This window comes from Felis catus, chromosome B1 (assembly GCF_018350175.1).
Source record: "Felis catus isolate Fca126 chromosome B1, F.catus_Fca126_mat1.0, whole genome shotgun sequence".
Lineage (NCBI taxonomy): Eukaryota > Metazoa > Chordata > Mammalia > Carnivora > Felidae > Felis > Felis catus.
In genome coordinates, this window is record NC_058371.1 from 2,770,886 (window position 1) to 2,791,320 (window position 20,435).

A 20,435-nucleotide genomic window follows, 5' to 3' on the forward strand; every position below is an offset into this window, starting at 1 on the left:
CCGACTGAGCCACCCAGGTGCCCCAAGTACATGAAGATATTTTAAATAGATGCTTTAAGTCCTTATGCATTATTTTCAACATTCGGGTCATCTCAGGATCAGATTCTATTTCTATTTGTTTTTTCTTTGCTTGTTTGATTAGGGGTCATGTCGTTCTGAGTTATGCATATGTAGTTATTTTTTATTTATGCTGGACATTGTGCACAAAATGATGCATGGATTATGTCCTTCCTTCCAAATGTGCTGGAGTTTGTTCTGGTGGGCTTTTAAACTAATTGTACACCCTTTGGGTGTTGCCATCAGTTCATTCTTTTTTAGAGGAGATCTATTCAGTCTTAGTCCTACCATGTTTTTGCTCTTAGTTCTAGCACATTACACTTGTTTTAGGGAATGGTACATATTCATAATGCATGGGGCTTTCTGGGCATCTGTGAAATGTCCCAAGTGCACAGTAAGAGCTCTGACTGGCCAGATGTCCAGTGTTTCTCAGTAGGGTATGACTTCTAGTATCATGGGTCCACTCTCAACTCTGCAGCAGAAGGTTGTTGTGTCAATGGGTCTCACCTGTTCTCATCTGCCTGACCCTGACCCAAGTCACCCAGTGAACGTCCACCAGACTTATGGGGCTCTCCCATTTTCAGCCAGCCATTCTCAGATTCCATGTTCTGTAAGTTCTGTTTCAGTAGCCTAGAACAATTTTTGTTGCATCACCTCACCAAGCCACCATACCACCTGAGTTCCACTTTCTGACTGTGCATTAAGAAAAATATACCAGGAGGTTATGGGCTCACCTCACGGATTCCTTTTCTCCTATGGAACACAGTCATGCACTGTCTGTTGTTTAATAAGATAAATGTCTCATATATTTTGTTGTTTTATAGTTGTCCCCAGAAAGAAGGCTAGCCTACTGGCATTCAACATGTCATGGAGTAAAGTGGATCTCTTGTTTAATTTTAATAATCTTCAAATATATTCTGGACAGACAATTCCCAGGCGTAGTATAGAGGGAAAAGGTTGAGACGAAACGTAAAGGTACGTTACGGAAGTCATGTACAACTTTGAGGTACCATATTATAGAGTAGAAAATACTCTGGTTTGGGTGAGAAAGATGTGCTGTCATGCAAATTGTAATATTCAAATTCTCCAAGAGAGGGGGAAACTGAGAACATTGTGTCTAAGTAACACTGTGTCTACTAATTTAGAGTCACATACTTTAGCCAATACAGGAAAGTGTCATCCTGTAGTTCACAGTGGCAGGTGGCATCCCACCATTACTATTCAATCATATTTGAGTAAAGTCAACTTCTTTAGGGCCTAATCTTAATATTTACAGTAACTCGATATTTACGCTAACTTAATATTATGCTAACTTGATTGTGAGAAGGTGATTTGCAATAAAAAAATACCTTGGGTTATTATATACACATATCTCTTTACCTAGATATAGTTACTTCTAGGATAATCTATTACTCTGATGAGATTATATGCACACACGTATATATGCATACACATATATATGGTATATATATTCACATATACATGTACATATATAGGATTGTATTTCCTATATGATTTTATGAGATTATAAGTAATAGTCTGATATATCAATACGTATATATTATTTTCTATTATTCTATATAATACATTTAACAAATATATTATTCTATATATTAAATGAGACAAGAGCAGATACCAGTGAAGACGGCACAGAGAAAACGAAGATGAAGAAAACTTGGTTTCTATTTCTGGTACTGATATTGTTTCAGTTTATTCAAGTCGGTCAAATTATACAGCAAGTGTTTCATTCATGTAAAGATGGATATTTAATTTGTGTCCTCATTTTAGACTCAAACATTAAGTAGCTGAGAAGTTTGTATGAAAAAAACCCCTACATTTGGAACATTTAAAGTCTTATCTGTCTGAATTCTAAGTCAGTTACTTTCTGGGCTCTAAACAAACTTGTGACACCGCATCCCACCTTGGCTGAAGGCAGGAATCGCCAATACTTGGCATGGTGAGGTATGCATGGTGTTTCTACTGGAATTACCGAGGCATCCTGCCGTGTCCACTTACGCCTCTCAAATACTAACACAGAGAAAATTCTCCCCAAAATATTACGCACAAAATCAGCCAGGTTCTTTCATAATACCTGCTTTGGACAGGGGCCACCAAGAGATTGGAAATAAGATGTGAAGTGAAGACTATCTCGGCCCGCAGAAGTTACGGTCAGGGATTTACACCCTTCTACTCACTGTTCCTTTTCCTGAGCTGTTCATTACCAGCAACCACACAATGCCACCAAATCCCACAGAGATTATTATCAGAAGATCAGAAACCTCTTCTAGGTTATAAACATTCAAAAGGCAAGGATCTGGGTTAGATGACCTGTTGAGCACTCAGAACACCTCCATACACCCAGCCATGAGTTTGGATGATCCCCTTACACAAGTTGGAGGAAAGTAGTGTAATGACACAAAGGTTCCATCTCTAGGATGTCTGTGGAAATCACTGGCCATTTTAGAATGAATTACATGGTTCCAAGTGCACAGGTTGACTTTCAGGCTTGACCGTACTCACCTTCACAGACGGGCTGCAGTCCTGACCATGAGCCATTCAGCAAACACGTCCGCTCAGGAGAGCCCCTCAGCTGATAACCCATCTCACAGGAGAAACGGAGAAGGCTCTTGGCCTTGAGTTCATCTCCAAGCCGGGATCCATGTGCTGGGGTCCCCGGATCCCCACAAAATCCAGGATCATTTCCTATTGAACGCAGACACAAATGGTAATACAGAATACTGTTAGACTTGTTTACCACAGCTGCTAAGTTTAAGGAGAGTGCAAAGTCACTCAAGTGCATTACAGTCACACTGCATTCTGGAGATCTTCTAAGAAAGACTTTCTCGATTGTAGCACAAGTGGAGAACATTAAGAAATTGTTCTGTGTGACTAAACAAACTAGCTTATTAAAATGCAGTACGGGGGCGCCTGGGTGGCTTGGTCGGGTAAGCATCCGACTTCAGCTCAGGTCATGATCTCACGGTCCGTGAGTTCGAGCCCCGCGTCAGGCTCTGTGCTGACCGCTCAGAGCCTGGAGCCTGTTTCAGATTCTGTGTCTTCCTCTCTCTCTGCCCCTCCCCTGTTCATGCTCTGTCTCAAAAATAAATAAACGTTAAAAAAAAAATTAAAAAAAAATGCAGTACGACAACAGTTTATATTCTCTGGAAGAAGTAAAATCCTGGGAATGATGAACGCAGGGATTGTCCACTGGATGCATCAGTACAGATAATGAAAGGGAAATGGGACTAAGTTGTATTGTGTAAGAACCAATCAAATGAGAGGTTTGGTTCTTCTCAATTATGTCCAGAGCTGCTGACTCACTGACTTTTATTTATTTACTTAAGAATTATTCATGAAAGAATTAAGATGACGTTGTTTTCAAAGGGGGTCGATGGAATTATCAATTTCCGACACAGGAAAGATGTGGAAGAACTGAAAGGAGGTACGGAGAAGGAATCAAGAATGACCAGGGACAAACTGAGTCCAGGTAGGCAGGCCTCTTGGCCAAGGTGAAAAAGAACTCCCAGGACTCCCACAGGAGGAAATGGGAAGTGACTGGCACTTGAAGGTATCGATGAAGATTGGAGATGACCAGATGGCACACGGGCGTGTCTGTACCATGACACCACATCGTAAGCAATTCCTCACCTGTACAGTGGGGTAGCGCCCCACTCCAGTGACTATCCTCTTGACACACTCTAGTGCTGTTGCCTACAAGATTCCTGCTCCCTTTGCACGCGTAGTGAACTACGGCACCATATGTAAACAGTTCTCCAGTTAGGATAGCATTGGCAGGAACCCCTGGGTGTCCACATGATATAGCTAAGGAAAAAAATTAAAATAAATGATTACATCAGTCCTGTTGAAGTGCTTATGTTGGTAAGTCTCCCATACAGACACCCATACAAACATCACCTATAAAATGAAAAGAGCCTAAATATACTGGCAAATGCCTGCAGTGCCCCGTAAATGGAAAATCCCATGTTCCAGATGACAGTCCCCCTCCTAAATATCCATATATTACTGAACACAAGGAAAAGGGTCTGTCAGTGAATCTTGTTTTAGCTTTGTTTTATCTTAAGGTAGTTTTGCTTAAGATAAAAATTTCCATGTAGGCTTTCAAAGAGAAAGTCACTCTACCTACATTTTTTCTCCACCTGCCCTTAACTTTATTAAAAAAAAAAAAACAGTATTATATTATACAAAATGTTACAAGTTACCTAGATTCCTGAAAACTATTTCCATGTAATTCTACAAGTATATGACTATTACTATGACAATCTTATACTGGCTTCTGGGGAGAAAAGTCTGTTGTATCTGCTTACTCTTCCAGTCTGTGGATCCAGGAAGACCCTTTTAACAATTTTCCTTGGAATAGGTTGTGGTCTAACATGTTGAATTAGTAGTAATAAGAAATGAGCGATTAACTTTCCCTCAGTATATTCTATACAATAATTTCAGCTTTCCCGTTCACTTCTTTAAAATGATGCCAAGTCAGGCCTATAATCCACTCATAAATTATCCTTAAAAAGGAAAATTCCGGAATCCAGATTAATGTAGGCTAGTGAAGATTTAGCTCTCCTTTTCTGTAAAGTCCCAGCTTCGGATTCACAGTGGACAAATTTTGTGCGGCACGCAACTCTGGCAGGACTCAGGCTATTGACAAATTATTCAAAGCCCACTGATGTAACACCCGAGCATCACTGCATTTGATCACTGGCGACCCAAAAGTGATATCAACCAGAGAGGTAGATTTAAAAGGCGGAAACACATTAGGCATCCCCTGAGTCACATTCGCCCTTATATCGATATGGTCTTACACTGACATCCATTCATTGGTGAACGAGATTCTATCTAGATGGAGTCCTAAAAGGAAGCTAATTAGGGCCGAATTAGTAAACGGTTGGCAAATGACCAGTTCCAGGTGAAATTAGAAGAGAAAAAAAAGCAGTTGAAACAATAGCAGTAAAAGAGAGATGAAGCTTAGCAGCTGTAGCCCAAGTACAAGCAAATGGCCCCTCGGAGAACCTGTATCCCCAGGCTCATGGTAATTCCGACTGTTAATGACAGCAAGCGGTGGGAACCAGCCACCCAGGAGGATGAGAGTCACTTACAACCTAGTTCCTCGAGATCTGGAGCACACTGGCATCATTACAAAAACTAATGGAAGTCTCACATCAACCGGGGAAGATGCAAAAGAAATGTGTGGGCAGGCAGAGACAGAAAAACTAATTTCTCTGAAAAATTCCCGTGTGTGAAGGCCTAGAAAACCAGAAAGCAGCCAAAATATGATGAAGATTGTAATCAATTTATCGATGCATTTTTGAGCGTGTGAAGCCGTGCATTTGATTTTGAAAGAAGCCACGCTTTCTCCAAAGAAATTAATTCTCTCATTACAATTAGAATTCGAGACGAGTTTCCATGTAGATTGGGAGGGTTGTGAGGGACACTGAATTACAGGAAAAACAATCTCCAGGACTAATTTATTCTAAAAATGTACTAAAAACGCTATAATGCAAGAGGTAAGACAGATTATCACTTTTTTTTTTCAGTAAATTCAATTTAAGGTGTAATTGTCATTTCCCACATCCTCTATGCACATAAAATGAATACGAAGAAGATGACATTTTGATTTTAAGGACTGTTTTGTTTCCGAATGATTTTTAAAAGGCCAAAAAGACCCCTTTTCCTAAACCGTCAGACTGTTGGAAAAAGAGGATGTCTTTAAGCTAATGGACAATATGGTCTATCAAGTTAAAAGAAGGTAAGACTGAAAGCTATTTGGGGAAAATGTATTCTTGCTCATCTACATGGTCTAAAAATACTGATAACGTCGTGAGAGGGGCCACATAATGATGACCTATAACTGCGTCTGCCTAGAAATACTGCCTCCGTTCTTTAGGGCAATATGCTTTCCTTTTAATCATATGGGTCAGGAGGAGGATACGGTCAAGAATCTATCGTCCTTGCTGTAATAAGCAAACACAGACTCAGAATGAGTCCAACCACTGCCCCAAACACTGGCTCTGCTTCCTTCTGAAGCTGGTGTCAGAATTTGCTTGTGTCCCCTCTCCTTTCGTGACCCTTGAACTTGTCTGAGTTGCATTTTGTGACTTCTGGCCAATCAATAAAGATAACATAATAACTTACACAATCTGTAAAGACTTAATTTTTTTTCTTTTCTCTTTTGTTCTGCTCATGGTCTTACAGGGCTCTGTGGCACAAGAATCCAAGATACCCCTCACTTACTCAAACACTTGGGTAAAGACCGATCCCACAAGCCATTCGCCGTACAGGTTAAGGCAGAAGATCCCAACAAGTAGAATCCCTTCTTGCAATGATACATGATACTCATTCCGTATTCAAAACTCTCAGGGAAATTCTGTTGCCCGTGACGAATGGCGTTTTCCACAAAGCCTGGATCTGAGCAGTTCACCACTAGGGGAAAAAGAAAAAGTTACACATCATTTAGATACACTGATAAGCAAAACAGATCTGCAAAGAGGCCCCACTCATCATTTTAGAAAGGTTGGAAGATGACACCATCACAGCTGAGGTTTATCATAAATGTTCTTCCCTTGACAGATTCTACTTACTGCTGGGGGCCAATATGCTTCAAAAACTGTCAAGCAATGTACCTGCTACTACGGCAGTTTTTACAACATGAGACCGATTCCCTGTATTTATTTCCTAATAACAGACTTCTTCAATATAAAGTCTAAAAATGGTTTTCTTGGTTAAGATTTTAGGTCAGGAAAATGTTAAAACAGAACCCGCCGAAATTAGTTTAGTTTAAATATTCTTACTCGCATGTAATGTTTCAGGACAGTCGGTGACACACTAATCCCTCCCCCCCACCCCCTGCCTGCATTAATTAATGCTTCAATATGTGTGCCTAAAGTAATTTCTGCTATATGTGGAATGCAAACAAAAATGACAATTCTTCCATCAACGCTTAATAGAAATGTAAATCAAGCCAGCCTCTGATTTCAGCCTCTTCCCCCTTTAGAAACAGCCCCGCAGTGAAACAGTCCGCTGTGGCACTCAGGACATGCTCTGGTTAATCCGAATGGCACTCTATTAGCCTGAATGCCTGTTGGCATCTGTAAGGGAATTAGCAATGTGCTTTCGCAGGTGCAGAGGAAAAGAAAGAACCCCTGATTATCTCAGGCTTTGACCCACCACACCAGTGAATGACACAGCTGCCGTGAAAGCTGCACTCTCTCCAGATATTTCTGGCTCAGAAAGGGGCTGTTGAACTACTTCTCAGGCAGTCGGTGCACGTCACGGGTCCCAGTGGCTGGGGGCAAAGCCTTTCCTTATCTGTGCATTTGATTTCCACTTGGTAGTAAGCAAGGTGGAGGGCAGAATGGACAATTACAAAGACCCCTTTGAGCGCCGTCACATCGTAGTCTATGCTTTTTAGAACAGTCCTGACTTGAGAGAAGAAAGATTCAAGTTCTCCCGAGCCAAAAAAGCCCGTGTGTATGGAGCACGGCAAACACCGCACGCTAAAATTATAACCGGACCCACTGACATAGCGGGGATCACCCGCCTGGAGAAAGTCTAACGTACTAGAAAGACTGATGATTTTTATAACCTGGCGTTTCGAGTTGTGTGTCCAGCCCAGGAGACAGAGATAGTTTGCTACCGATACACCTTCATAAGCAGCAAAGTGCTTCCCTGGCCGGCATGCCGCAGGCACTCTGTGTTCCCGTTCCTGTCCACGTTCCTCTCGGCAGCCAGTCCGAAACATGGCATCGGGGTCTTCCGTCGTGGACGGAGTGAGCCAGGTCCCGGACGCCTCCGCCAGGACACCCAGCAGATCCCCAGTGCTTCACAGGACTCCGCACGCCCTGGTTGAGCTCCTACTTCTCTCTTCTGTACTTTCGTGTTTTGCCCCGGCTTTCTTCGGTACAGGCCAATCGCGTGGTGGATGAGAAACAGGAAATGTACAGAGCGACTGTCATGCAGGGTCCAGAGCTCAACAGAAGGACCCAGCTGGAGAGGAGAACACGGAGAAGAGGGAGGCCATTGGCAGAGAGGTAGTAATTAGTGATGCTGAGATCCCAACTGCCTCCTTCTCTCTGCAGGCCAAGGGATGGGCTGTTGTCTGAGTTCCTCCACGGCCAGAGGACGAGGATTTAGATTACTCGACTTTCATGCCCAACGGCTTTGAAACCCTGGGCTTGGTTTCTCCCCGATGGCTCCTCTTGCCCATGCGGAGGGGAGACAGGAGTGCCCTCATTACCAGCAGCCACTGTGGGACTTGGGCTGCACAGAATCGTCTAGAAGGAGCGCCGGAGTGCTGAGTCCCAGGCACCTTCCCTTTCTTTCACCCACTTCAGCACCCTTCAAAGGTGCTTCAATTTACGAAGAAGTAAAAATGCTTCACAATGATCATCGTTGCCTGAGCGCCAATGGGGAAAACTGAACTGTTCCTTACGTTGGAAGAGTTACGTCTACAAAACCCTAAATCTTCTCGTGCATTTCTTTGGTCTTGTCCTATCACATCATTCCTGGGCAGCTGCAGTCAGACACATCCATTTCCATTCCTTCCGATTTATTTCGGAGGCTCCAGTAGGAGATTCGGCTGCGCATCTCTGCTGGGGGTAGGAATAACTTGATTTAGCAGTCTGTGCCGCAGGGGGCTCTGAGATGGTCCGTGCCGAGGTCGCACGAGGGTGTGCTTGGCCACATGGAAGGCGGGCTGCCCGTCGGAAGAATTCGCGGGTGTCCGCGAACAGCTCTTCCATCCAGGTCCTTCCTCCACTTTTGCACGGGATCCCCGTCTCGGGGTCCCGTGGGCCCAGGCCTGCGTGAGTGGCAACCGTGAGCTGTCAGCAGGGTGGAGGGGATCAAATTCCTTCAATGTTCTCCTCACGTGTGAAATGACCCACGAGGTTGATGAAGACCAGCCAGACCTGCTGCAAAGACCTGACCTTCTATGTTTGCCACGTGGAGCCCAGGAGAGGGTAACACCTGGGAGAGAAACCAGTATCTCACTGTGGAGCTCTTGATCTGGTCTTAAGCTGTCACTAACCAACACACTGGGAGCCAAGATGTGGACTTGAGGTCCAGGTATTAAAACGTGATGCAGAACTAAATTCCATCAGCTAGAAGGAACAAGATGCCCTAGACGCTGGCCCAGCAGGGAGGAGTTCAAGAGGGGGCACGAAGTGTGTTCCCTGGGGACCCTTGGGTGTGTCAGAGGGCAAGGGAAGACATTAATATAATGATCAGTGGCACGCCTGAGGTCACAAGGATGGTCACTCTAGAACTAAGTAAGGATTAAGGGCTCCTGATTACCTGTCCAGTAAAGCATATTTATAAAAATGCATGAGTATTTCTTGATAACATGAATCCCAAAGGGATCCCCTCCACTGTCTTTTTTTGTTTTTTGGAGAATAACTGCTATAAATTTTAGCTTCCAAAAATTCTGTAGAGGCTACGTATGGAGCCTCTTCTCTACACATAATCTTTATTCTTGGAGAAGTTATCTGGAAAAATATTTGCGCAACATAGAGAGACAAAAAACATTGCACATCCAGGGTGTCTGGGTGGCTCAGTTGGTTAAGCTTCTGACTTGGGCTCAGGTAGGTTCGAGCCCCACGTCGGGCTCTGTGCTGACAGCTAGGAGCCTGGAGCCTGCTTCCGACTCTATGTCTCCCTCTCTTTCTGCCCCTCCCCCACCATGCTCTGTCTCTTTCTGTCTCTCAAAAATGAATGTTAAAAAAAAATTTACAAATAGCACATCCTATGATTTCCACTTTTCAACGTGTATTCTCTTTCAAACTGTTTTGAGTAGTAACAGTCCATTTTATCCAACATTGCCCTAAATCTGCTCGTGCATTCTTTCTGTCCTGTCCTATTGAATCAGTCCTAAACAGCTGCAGTCAAATATTGCCCTCATCTGAATATTGAGTGCATAGATAACCTGAGCAATGAAATATTGTAATGCCAGTTTTTGAAACATGATTTGCTAATTGTTGGATCCAATGTATTCCACCTTCAGTCTCTAAGAGCGATTCACTTTCTCTTGACGTGCTTCAAATTGTAGGACCCTGCAAAGCACTCAGCCTCTCAATCCTGTTCCGTCCAGACCAGCGTGGTCATGTGCCTGTGCACTGTCTCATTAGATGCCACCTCATTAACCGGCCCTAGTTTGTCGTGTGCTGGAATCAATATCCTCCCCAAGTTCTTGATTCTGTACATAAACCCCAAAGCAATCACCATGTTTTCGTGTAAAACCTCTCTGATGAAGGAAAATATGACAGATTTCTCCAGCTGTTCAAAACTAGAAACTAGACCGTTCGCTTCTTCCAGGTCGTGGGAAAATAAAGAAAAAGGCACCATGAGAACGTGCCACAGTCACTAATGGTGGGGACCTGGGTGGTCTGGACAGTGAAACTCCTAAAATACTTTGCCAGGTTTGTTACGGATTTGATTCCACCCTGTTATTTGGCTGGGGAAATCTCTGAAGACTTCAGTTGCTTCTGAATCGAATAATGGAATTCTGAATTCCGTCTCCGGTTCTCAGAAACAATTTTCATAATACTTCTTCTATTAAACACAAGAGATTTCTTTGTAGGCTTCTTATATCACTTGTCCGTTTATTAAAATTCATTAAGTAGCGATCAATATAAAGATTATAAGGCTTTACTTGGCAGGTGTCTGAGACGATTATAACAGCACCATGCAATTTAACCTCTATATCCAGAATCTGGTTCAAAGAAGGAAATCCAAAACAGAATCCAAAGTGCTTTTCAATTTTTGATGTCAACACTGTTGCCTACAGGTCTAGTGTTTTCATTTTTCACCACTTTATGGAGATAAGAGTGACGTGTGAAGAGCTGCACATAAGTCATAGAAAACGGGATAAGGACGATCTGGGGATAAGTAGACACCCGGGAAACCATCTCCACCACGAAGGCCACAAACATCTCCTCTCAAAGTTTGGTTTCTGAAAAAAGTATAAATGACGAATCCTGACTTCTTAGCTGACAGCTTGCCTTGGACTACATTTTTGCCATCTGTATTCACTTTGAAAGGTAAGCCAGGGGGATGAAGTGTTTTGTTTTGTTTTTGTTTTTTTTAAATTTCATTATAATTCTTACACTGAAAAGAAAAGTAAATAGAAACTGTTTAAACTTGAAAACTAGGTTTTGGTTAATGCTAAGGCTAAGCTTTAGGTCATAACTTGAAAAACTGGAGGGGCGCCTGGGTGGCTCAGTTTGTGAAGCAACCACCTTTGGCTCAGGTCATGATCTCACCGTTTGTGAGTTGGAGCCCCGTGTCAGGCTCTGTGCTGACAGCTCAGAGCCTGGAGCCTGTTTCCGATTCTGTGTGTCTCCCTCTCTCTCTCTGCCCCTCCCCCACCCATACTCTGTCTTTCTCTCAAGAATAAACATTAAATATACATATGTGTTTATATATATGTATATATATATATATACATATATAAAATCATAAAAATACTAAACATACAGATTTTCAAATGGCAGTAGGTGACATTCTGAAAACACAAGACAGCCAGTTTTCCGTATATCTGGGAGGACAGCCCTGTTTCTTTTTTTTTTTTTTTTTTAAATTTTTTTTCCCATGTTTTTATTTATTTTTGGGACAGAGAGAGACAGAGCATGAACAGGGGAGGGGCAGAGAGAGAGGGAGACACAGAATCGGAAACAGGCTCCAGGCTCCGAGCCATCAGCCCAGAGCCTGACGCGGGGCTCGAACTCACGGACCGCGAGATCGTGACCTGGCTGAAGTCGGACGCTTAACCGACTGCGCCACCCAGGCGCCCCAAGACAGCCCTGTTTCTGACTGTATCTCAGATCAAATACGCTTCAATGGTCTGACGCACATTCACGACTGTGTTCCCACTGTGACAGACCCTTAAAGGAAAATGACAGGGAGAGACAGCATGCATGTGGGCGAGGAGGGTGGCCGATGGGCTGAATGTTACACTGGAAGAAGCCTATGTAGGTTAAATCGATAACAAACTATCATTATCTCATTGGTGCTGGACAAAGCACCGTGGCAGATGTAGGAGGTGTAAACGCAGAGAGGTTTAGTGGCAGCATGGGGACTACACAGTGGGACGTCCTAACAAACTTAGAATCCTGTGTGAAACACGCAAGACTCAAAAGCTACGGGCTTGATGATGAACAATTCCATTATCTACATCGCAATTGGTTTTAGGTTCTATTTGTGCTTGTAAACTCATACACGTTTATGGGTGTCTTTGTTACACTTCTGACCGTACTTTGCCACGATATCAAGGTTTCACATCCAACCTTAAAAATATGTTGAAAAGTGATTTTTAAATAAAAAAATGGAGGGTATTTTTTTTCAGGTAGCTTCCTTAAGTTTACATTTTAAGCAAGTTTTATTTCTGGACAGCTATTCTAACAAGTCAGATGTGAGCTTGAAATCTGGCAGAGAGAGCCATTATGTTAGGGTGCTCTTTAGCTAAAGCCACAGAGAAGCAACCGTGTCCAAATTGCATAGGGATCGTGCAGGGAGCACAGAAACTTTAATTCTGTGGGTAGACTGGGCACTTGTTCAAAGCTTAATCTAGTTCTTGAAAAGGATCATGTATCATTGCTACAGTCCAGCCCCTGCCTCACTCAGGAACATGGAAAACATAGTGAGGATTCCACATAGAATTGATGCATAACAGTAGAATATAAAGTTACTATACCGTTTTTCCATTTTTATTAAGAATTTTTTGTTTAGGGGCGCTTGGGTGGCTCAGTCGGTTAAGCATCCGAATCTTGATTTTGGCTCAGGTCATGAACTCATGGTCATGAGAGATCAAGCCCAGTTGGGCTCTGCGCTGGGGCAGGCATGGTGCCTGCTTGGAGTTCTCTCTCTCTCTTCCTCTGCCCCCTCTTCTGCTCACACACACTCTCCCTCTCTCAAAAAAAAATTGCTTTACTGAAATTCACCAAATCACACACAAACTGGCAAACAGTGAATATGGTAAAACCTTGGATTGTGAGTAACTTGTTCTGCGAGCATTTGCAAGACGAGCAAACATTTCTAATACATTTCAACTTGATAAAGCAGCGATGTCTTGTAATACGAGTAGGATGTGACGTCCAATGTCACATGATCACAACTGAGCCAATGGTTCTTGAAATCACTTTGATATACCAGGGCTTTGGATTACAAATACTGGAATGAACGATGCTTGCAAACCAAGGTTTTACTGTATATAATTCTTATTCCTTTTTATTTTTTCTGACGTTTCACTTCCAAAAAATCCTCAGCAGAGTATACCTGGTAAGATGTAAAGGAAATTGTTCCAATAAAAATTCTGACTCTACTGACAAGCACAGTGGTCACAGGAGTTTCTGACTGCCCTTTGCCCTAGGGGCTCAGTGATAGATCAAACCCGGTGGTAAGAGATGACTTTCTCTCAATGACAGCTGTCCATGCAACACAGGACATGAGTCCCAAGCTCTGAATTTAGTCTACTGAGCGAGGCAGAAGGATACTCAGGGTGGCCCTGATGACTTCTGAACTTCACTTTCTGTGGTATCAGTGATTTACAATCAAAGGAAGGAGGGGGGAAGGAAGGAAGGAAGGAAGGAAGGAAGGAAGGAAGGAAGGAAAGAAGGAAGAAAGGAGGAAGGAAGGAAGGGAGGAAGGGAGGAAGGGAGGAAAGAAGGAAGGAAGTAGGAAGGAGGGAGGAAGGAAGGAGGGAGGAAGGAAGGGAGGGAGGAACCGTCTTCTATTTTTTTGATTTTTTTTTTTTTGTCTGAAAATCTGTGTTTACATTTCTTTTTGGTCTGCACTCCTGCTTCTTCCATTTTCTTTTATGCCTCATAAAAACCTGACCGTGAACAGGAAAACAAGAAAATAATGCCTCGTAACTTAAGCATAGCCAATTTAAATTCATTGGTGTTAGGAAGGAGTAAGAGTTAGTTCACTACATTTTTTTTAAAAAAAGCACTCATAATGGTTTGAGTTCTGTGTAGTATGTTTTAAAAATGTTTTCAACAGAAAGAATTACACAAAGTGTAGAGGACAAGGATAAAATAACTATGCAATATTCAGTATATTGTATAAGACAAATATTTTTGGACTTGTTCACTAACTGAATGATTCAAAATTTTAAAAATGGGATTACTGGTCACAGAGAAAAGCAGCCAAAACAACAACAACAACAACAACAACAACAACAAAACAAGAACAATTCATGACTGTTTTTCAAATACATGAAAGTTATGTTTTCATTTTTATCAATACCTGATAAAGATGAAGTGAATTGCAATTCAGACATTCAGGGTTGCTCCAAAGTAAACGCTAATTAATTATCGTTGATTACAATCGATTGCCTGACTTTCCTGAGTGAACATACATCTCAGAGGCATGTGGTCCTGGTGGGAAGAACAGAGGACCCTCCTGTTTGCTGGGCACTTGGTGAAGTTTCACAAGCCCCGGTTTATGCAGAGCTCACAGAAACCCATGACGAGGGCACGCTTCCCTGAGTGTTCCTGTAAGGAAACTGATGTGAAGGTGACCACTGACCGCAGACCCTGGACTGACGCATCCAAGATGAGTGAGTTCGAGAGCTCGGCCACAGCCCTGTTTGGGCACAGGCAATGCCGTGTCACATGCTGAAAAATCTAGACCTCATTCCCCTTCCACCCCCAGAAAACACTCTGCAGGTGGAAATCTAAGCACAGCTGCTGGGGGCCTGCCTTCCCCCTGTCCCTGTTCTTCCTGCTCTTGGAGAGAACCTGCTGTACATTACCTGGGCCCCCGGGCCCTGCTTTCAACAGCTACTCCGGGCTGCCCCGGGTCCGTAGACCCACAGAAGGGGTGTGTTAAATAAAGCCACAGACATGGGATTGGTTCTCACATTTCCCTTAATTTGAAAATGGTGCCATTTAAAAATTTTGAGAACATGTGATTATATATAATTTTTCATAGACCTAAATGCAATCATATGCATCATGGTTCTTTAGTGATTTTATTTTATTATATTGTATTGTATTTTAAAGGTTTATTTATTTATTTTTGGGAGAGACAGAGAGAGTTCCAAGCAGGCTCCACGCTGTCAGCACAGAGCCTGACATGGGGGCAGAGCTCAGGAACCATGAGACCATGACTTGAGCTGAACCTATGAGTCAGACGCTTGGTTGACTGAGCCACCCAGGTGCCTCTCTAGTTATTTTTTTTTTTTATTAGTGACTTTTTATTCCTCTGTAAGTATAACAGAAATTTCACTAACCCCATATTTTCTTAATTTTATCTTCACGTGTAATAACATAGGGACTATATTTTATCTCTCTGAATTTAGAATTTTTTTATAAGAAAGGAAAAAATGTCTAAGGTTTGCACACAAGACAAACATTAATACATTACGAAAGGAAATACTAAGTGAATGATACTGAAAATTTGTCAGACTTGGTATTCTCATGGAACTGACCGGACCTTTGAGGTTTGGAATTCAGGAGACAGAGCTCCAAGAACGTTTTCATGTAGGAACTTGGACCTCCAGGACCATGTGCATAATCTGGTTCTTAAAATAGGTGTGAGACATTTGTTTTCATTCTTCCTCAGGAAACCTGCAGCCATATCATGTATTGTATCTTTCTTCCAGAAAGGGAGAACTACAAACAAAAAAACACACCTCCTTTTACCTTCCTAATCCCATTTGCAAAGACAGGGTATGGCATTACAGCTAGTGTCCTGGATGTGAACTTCCCTTTTTATTTATTTATTTTCTAAAGTGTTTACTTATTTTTGAGAGAGAGAGCATGCAAGCAGGGGAGGGGTAGAGAGAGAGGGAGACTGAGGATCCATAGCGGGCTCTAAGCCGTCAGCAGCGAGCCTGATGCGGGGCTTGAACCCACGAACCGTGAGACCGTGACCTGAGCCGAAGTTGGAGGCTCAACTGCCTGAGCTCCCCAGGCGCCCCCTGAGCTTTCTGACTGATCACAAATGCTACAGGCTTGCACAGAACTTCGTCCTGTTAATGGCTGAGTCTAAGCCTAATGAGGTGGCCCCACAGTGGACACAGACTGTGTAGGAATCTACATGGAGTCTGGACTCACTTCAGCACCGACTACTTGGGAGTTCTGTTCCAAAGTTCTGGGTGGAGTCTCTCTTTCACACCGTGAGCTACCTAAATGTTGTAGGAGCACCCGGTGTTCCACACTTCATTGACCTACCCAAATCAGACATGTGAGAGGTACATATTATCAAGAACTGGGGAGAAGAGATCAAGCACAACGGGGGCGCTGGCGTGAGACACGGCCTGCCAAATTTTCTGTGGAATTATTCAAGGAACCACGTGAGACAAGAATCAGGTTACACTGCAACAGGCGCAAAGAATCCCTGACGATTTTGTTTCAAAAGTAGCTATTCTTGTTATCTTCACCTTGTTGAGTTTTACGACATTTTTTCCCTAAGGCTTCACTGCCTTTATGAGCCCGTCCTCCTTGAAATCATGCTTTCCCTGGTTTTATAATAAATATGTAAACTCTGTGCACTAGACTGTAGCTCTTAGCTCATAAACGAAGGAAACAAACAAAAAAGATAGAAAATAGGAAAACATGAGCAGAAGGCACCTTGGAGATGTTCCGGTGGTTTCCAATCCACTCAGCACCTGTAGGACGGCATTTACCAGGCATCCCCCCACCCCTTCATCACATGTACTGGGAGGAACAGCTTTCAAAATGAAGCACAAATTGAGAGTTCTATACCGCAAAAGACAGCGCCCAGAGAATGAGAAGATAAGCCAGAGTGGGAGAAAATAATAGCGAAGAAGATGACTGATAAAGGACTATTAATCCAAAACAGACAAAGAGCTCTTAAAACTTTGGAAGAAAACAAGAAATCCGTATGAAAAATGGGCCAAAGACCTTCACTGATGCCTCCCAAAGAAGATATACAGAGGGAAAAAGCACAGGAAAAGATGCCCCCCATCCTACGTCATCAGGGAAATGCCCCCATCCTAGGTCATCAGGGAAATGCCCCACCTGCTAGGTCATCAGGGAAATGCCCCACATCATGTCACAGCATAGGTCATCAGGGAAACACCCCACATCCTATATCATCAGGGAAATGCCCCCCATCCTAGGTCATCAGGGAAACGCCCCACGTCCTATGTCATCAGGGAAATGCCCCCATCCTAGGTCATCAGGGAAACGCCCCACCTGCTAGGTCATCAGGGAAATGCCCCACATCATGTCACATCATAGGTCATCAGGGAAACACCCCACATCCTATATCATCAGGGAAATGCCCCCCATCCTAGGTCATCAGGGAAACGCCCCACGTCATCAGGGAAATGCAAATTAAAGCAACAAGGAGAACTACTATCCACCTGTGAGAATGTCCAAAATTCAGAATACAGACATTGCCAAAATACCGACAGGGATGTGGAACAATAGTGACTCTCACTCCTTGCTGGAGGGAACGCAAAATGGCGCCCCCCACTTTGGAAGACACGGTGGTGCTTTCTGACAACATTAAATATGCTCTTACCATACATCTGACAATTATACTCCTTGGTATTTATCCAAAGGAGTTGAAAACTCATGTCCACACAAAAATCTCTATATGGATGTTTATAGCAGCTTTATTTGTCATCACCAGAACTTGAAGCGACCAAGATGCCTTTCAGGAGGTAATGGATAAATAAACTGTGGTCCATCCTGACAATGACACGTCATTCAGCGTGAGAAAGAAATGAGTTGTCCAGCCATGAAAAGATATGGAGGAACCTTCAGTGCATATCACCAAGTGAAAGCAGGCCGTCTGAGAAGGCTACATCCTGTGTGATTCCAACTATGTGACCTTCTGGAAAAGGCAAAACTATGGAGACACTGAAAAGATCAGTAGTGGCCAGGGTTTAGTGGGGGGAGGGACTATGAACAGGTGGAACACTGAGGATTTTTAGGGCAGTTCAGCTATTTGTATGACATTGTCAGGGTGCATACGTGTCATTATGCATTGTCCAAACCCATAGACTGTACGACACGACCAGTGAACCCGGGTGCGAATGGACTCTGGGTGGTGAGATGTGTTACTGTGGATTCGCCGATTGTAACGAATGCACCATCTGGTAGGGAACGTCAATAATGGGGGACACTGTGCACGTGTGGGCAAGGGATACCTGGGAAATCTACGTCTTCTCAATTTTTCTGTGAACGTTAAAACTTTCTTTTCTATGCTATAAAAAATAAAGTCCCCTGAAAAATCAAGAACATTCCTATTTTTTGAGGAAATGGAGAACAGTAAGGAGAGGCAAAATTAATGCTGAAGAGGTCAGTACATATCCCAGTGCTACGCTGGGCCCGAGGCTTCCAAAGGACCTTCAGCATGGTATTGAAAACCCTGAAAACCGTGAATAAATGGCAGCATTTGATTTCCACTCCTCTTCTTTGGTAGAAGTTAGAGAAAAGTGGAATACAGTCCCCTCCCCAAGAAAAAGGTTTAACGAGGAAAATCCCACCATCCTGAGTTCATCCCATCTGCCATCTGGCAAGCACATATTCCGTGTCACATGGATGATGTCTCAGCAGCTGTGGGTGACATTCTGCCCACCTAATTAGCGAGCACCTCCGGTCTTCGTTGTCATCGACTCCAAGGTATGAGTGATTTTACCCACCTCTCTACTGGCAGAGCAGAGCACAGCATTTGGAACAGAGCACGTGCTTAGTAAATGTTAAACGAAGTTGAACGGAAGGGCTTCGGGGGAGCAGGAACATGGCGTGTTTGGATGTCCCTAAGACATCAAAGGCACAATCACGCCGTGCCCCTGTGTCCAGACAAACCGGACCGAACTTTCCGGGCATTCGTGCGTAATCGTGGCTGCAGCTGTGCTGTGTTCCCGTCGCCCAGGTGGAGAAGAGAACGGGATCCAAGCGGCCTCGTCTCCTAGACCCTTGCGGCCGCCGAGCCAGCGCAGACGCCAACAGCTGTCTTCCCGCCACTGCCCACACCCCCCATTTCTTGCAGATCTGCACCCCTCACGCTTCCCTGCGAGAGGCGAGGGTGATCCCCTCGGCTGTGTTTGGAGCGGCGTTTGGAAGCATTCGGGGTGTACCAAACCATCCCGGCGTTCAACGAAAAAACGCGAAGGGGCGAGATGCCACGCGGAAGCCAGCTTTCTGTGCTGGTCCGCACATTCAGAGCTGCCCTCTAAGCCTGTTCGGCCTCCTCCATGGCCCCCGGCTTCCACGACTCATAGTAATAAGAAGAGTGACAATACATAAGGTAAACGTGTTAGTTTTCAAGCTGGCCAGACCCCACCCCACGCCCAGCCACGTCACAACCAGAAGCCTGCTTTGCGGGGCTGAATCTAATACTAGTGTTTAGAGGGAAGGGAGATTCGGAGACTTCACCTCGTCTGGAGCTCGGGCCGAGCACTCGCGTATAGACCCGGACCAGAACTCTACAGTCTGGGAGCCAAATTTCCCATCGCTGTTTTTAAAAATTGCTGGGATCCTGTTCTGCTCTTGTCTCACGTGGATGTAGCCTCCTGGGGACCCCAGTGGGGAGGTGGGCGATCGTCAGTGAGAGGAACACTCGTTGTCTGGCTCCCGTACCACGTCACTACCATAAACTCTCACCTTCACCCTGAAGCACCAGTCACCTTCACGTGCGACATGTTTTCACGGAAAGCAATGGAGGCAGACCCTTAAATACGGGCTCAAACATCTAGAAATGCAAAACCCCCAAAACAGCAGATCTTGAAAATTCAGGTCTTAGCCTAGATCTAGGTGGTGATTTTTGAAGAAATGAATGGGTCGGGGGGGAGGAGAGAGAGAGATTTAAAAGCTGAGAACTTCCTAAATGTACCCCCAGGTCTAGAAGCTGAGTCCAAAGACATGGTACAGATGAATGAATGGGTAACGACGAAGGGAAACGGAAGAGGAGCCTACTTCAGAGTCCTAGACTGTTCCGACTGAACACCTGGCCAGTCTTCGCCATCATCCTCCCAACTGTCTCCCCCCACCGCCCTGCCGGCCCCCCAGCAGTGAAAGCACCTGCAGAGTCCTGTCCTTGAAGCATCACACACACGGGTGCTTTGGGGTGTTCATCAGCCCGCTGACCTCAGCCTGCAGGGCTCGTTCCGGGAGCCCTCCCCCCTCCCTCCCCAACTCGTTCCCGCCCCCCCCCCACCTCGACACGTGGGCAGGGCGCTACTCCACTGGCCGTTGCTCCGACACTGGGCCCGAGAGGCGCCCTGCAGCAGATAGCCCGTGTTGCAGGTGAAGTTCACGACGTCGTTCAGGTTGAACTCGCTGCCGTTGGTGAAGCCGTGGGCAGGGTTCCCGGGGTGGCCGCAGGTGATGGCTGCGTAAGAAGACAGGCCCACAGCAGCGTCAGAAAACAACCAGGTCGTCACCCCC

At 44.4% G+C, this 20,435-nt stretch overlaps 1 protein-coding gene across 3 annotated transcripts in view; it reads right to left on the minus strand.

The window, feature by feature from the left end:
• The window catches only part of CSMD1 (CUB and Sushi multiple domains 1), a 2,016,427-nt gene that overhangs the window by 38,232 nt on the left and 1,957,760 nt on the right, over positions 1–20,435 (minus strand). For all 3 annotated transcript variants that reach the window (XM_045056760.1, XM_045056761.1, XM_045056762.1), the window contains 4 exons: positions 20,206–20,379; positions 6,307–6,495; positions 3,706–3,879; positions 2,578–2,760 (listed from right to left, as the gene is read on the minus strand). In XM_045056760.1, coding sequence (XP_044912695.1) covers positions 2,578–2,760; positions 3,706–3,879; positions 6,307–6,495; positions 20,206–20,379 — 720 coding nt within the window. The remainder of the gene's footprint in view (positions 1–2,577; positions 2,761–3,705; positions 3,880–6,306; positions 6,496–20,205; positions 20,380–20,435) is intronic.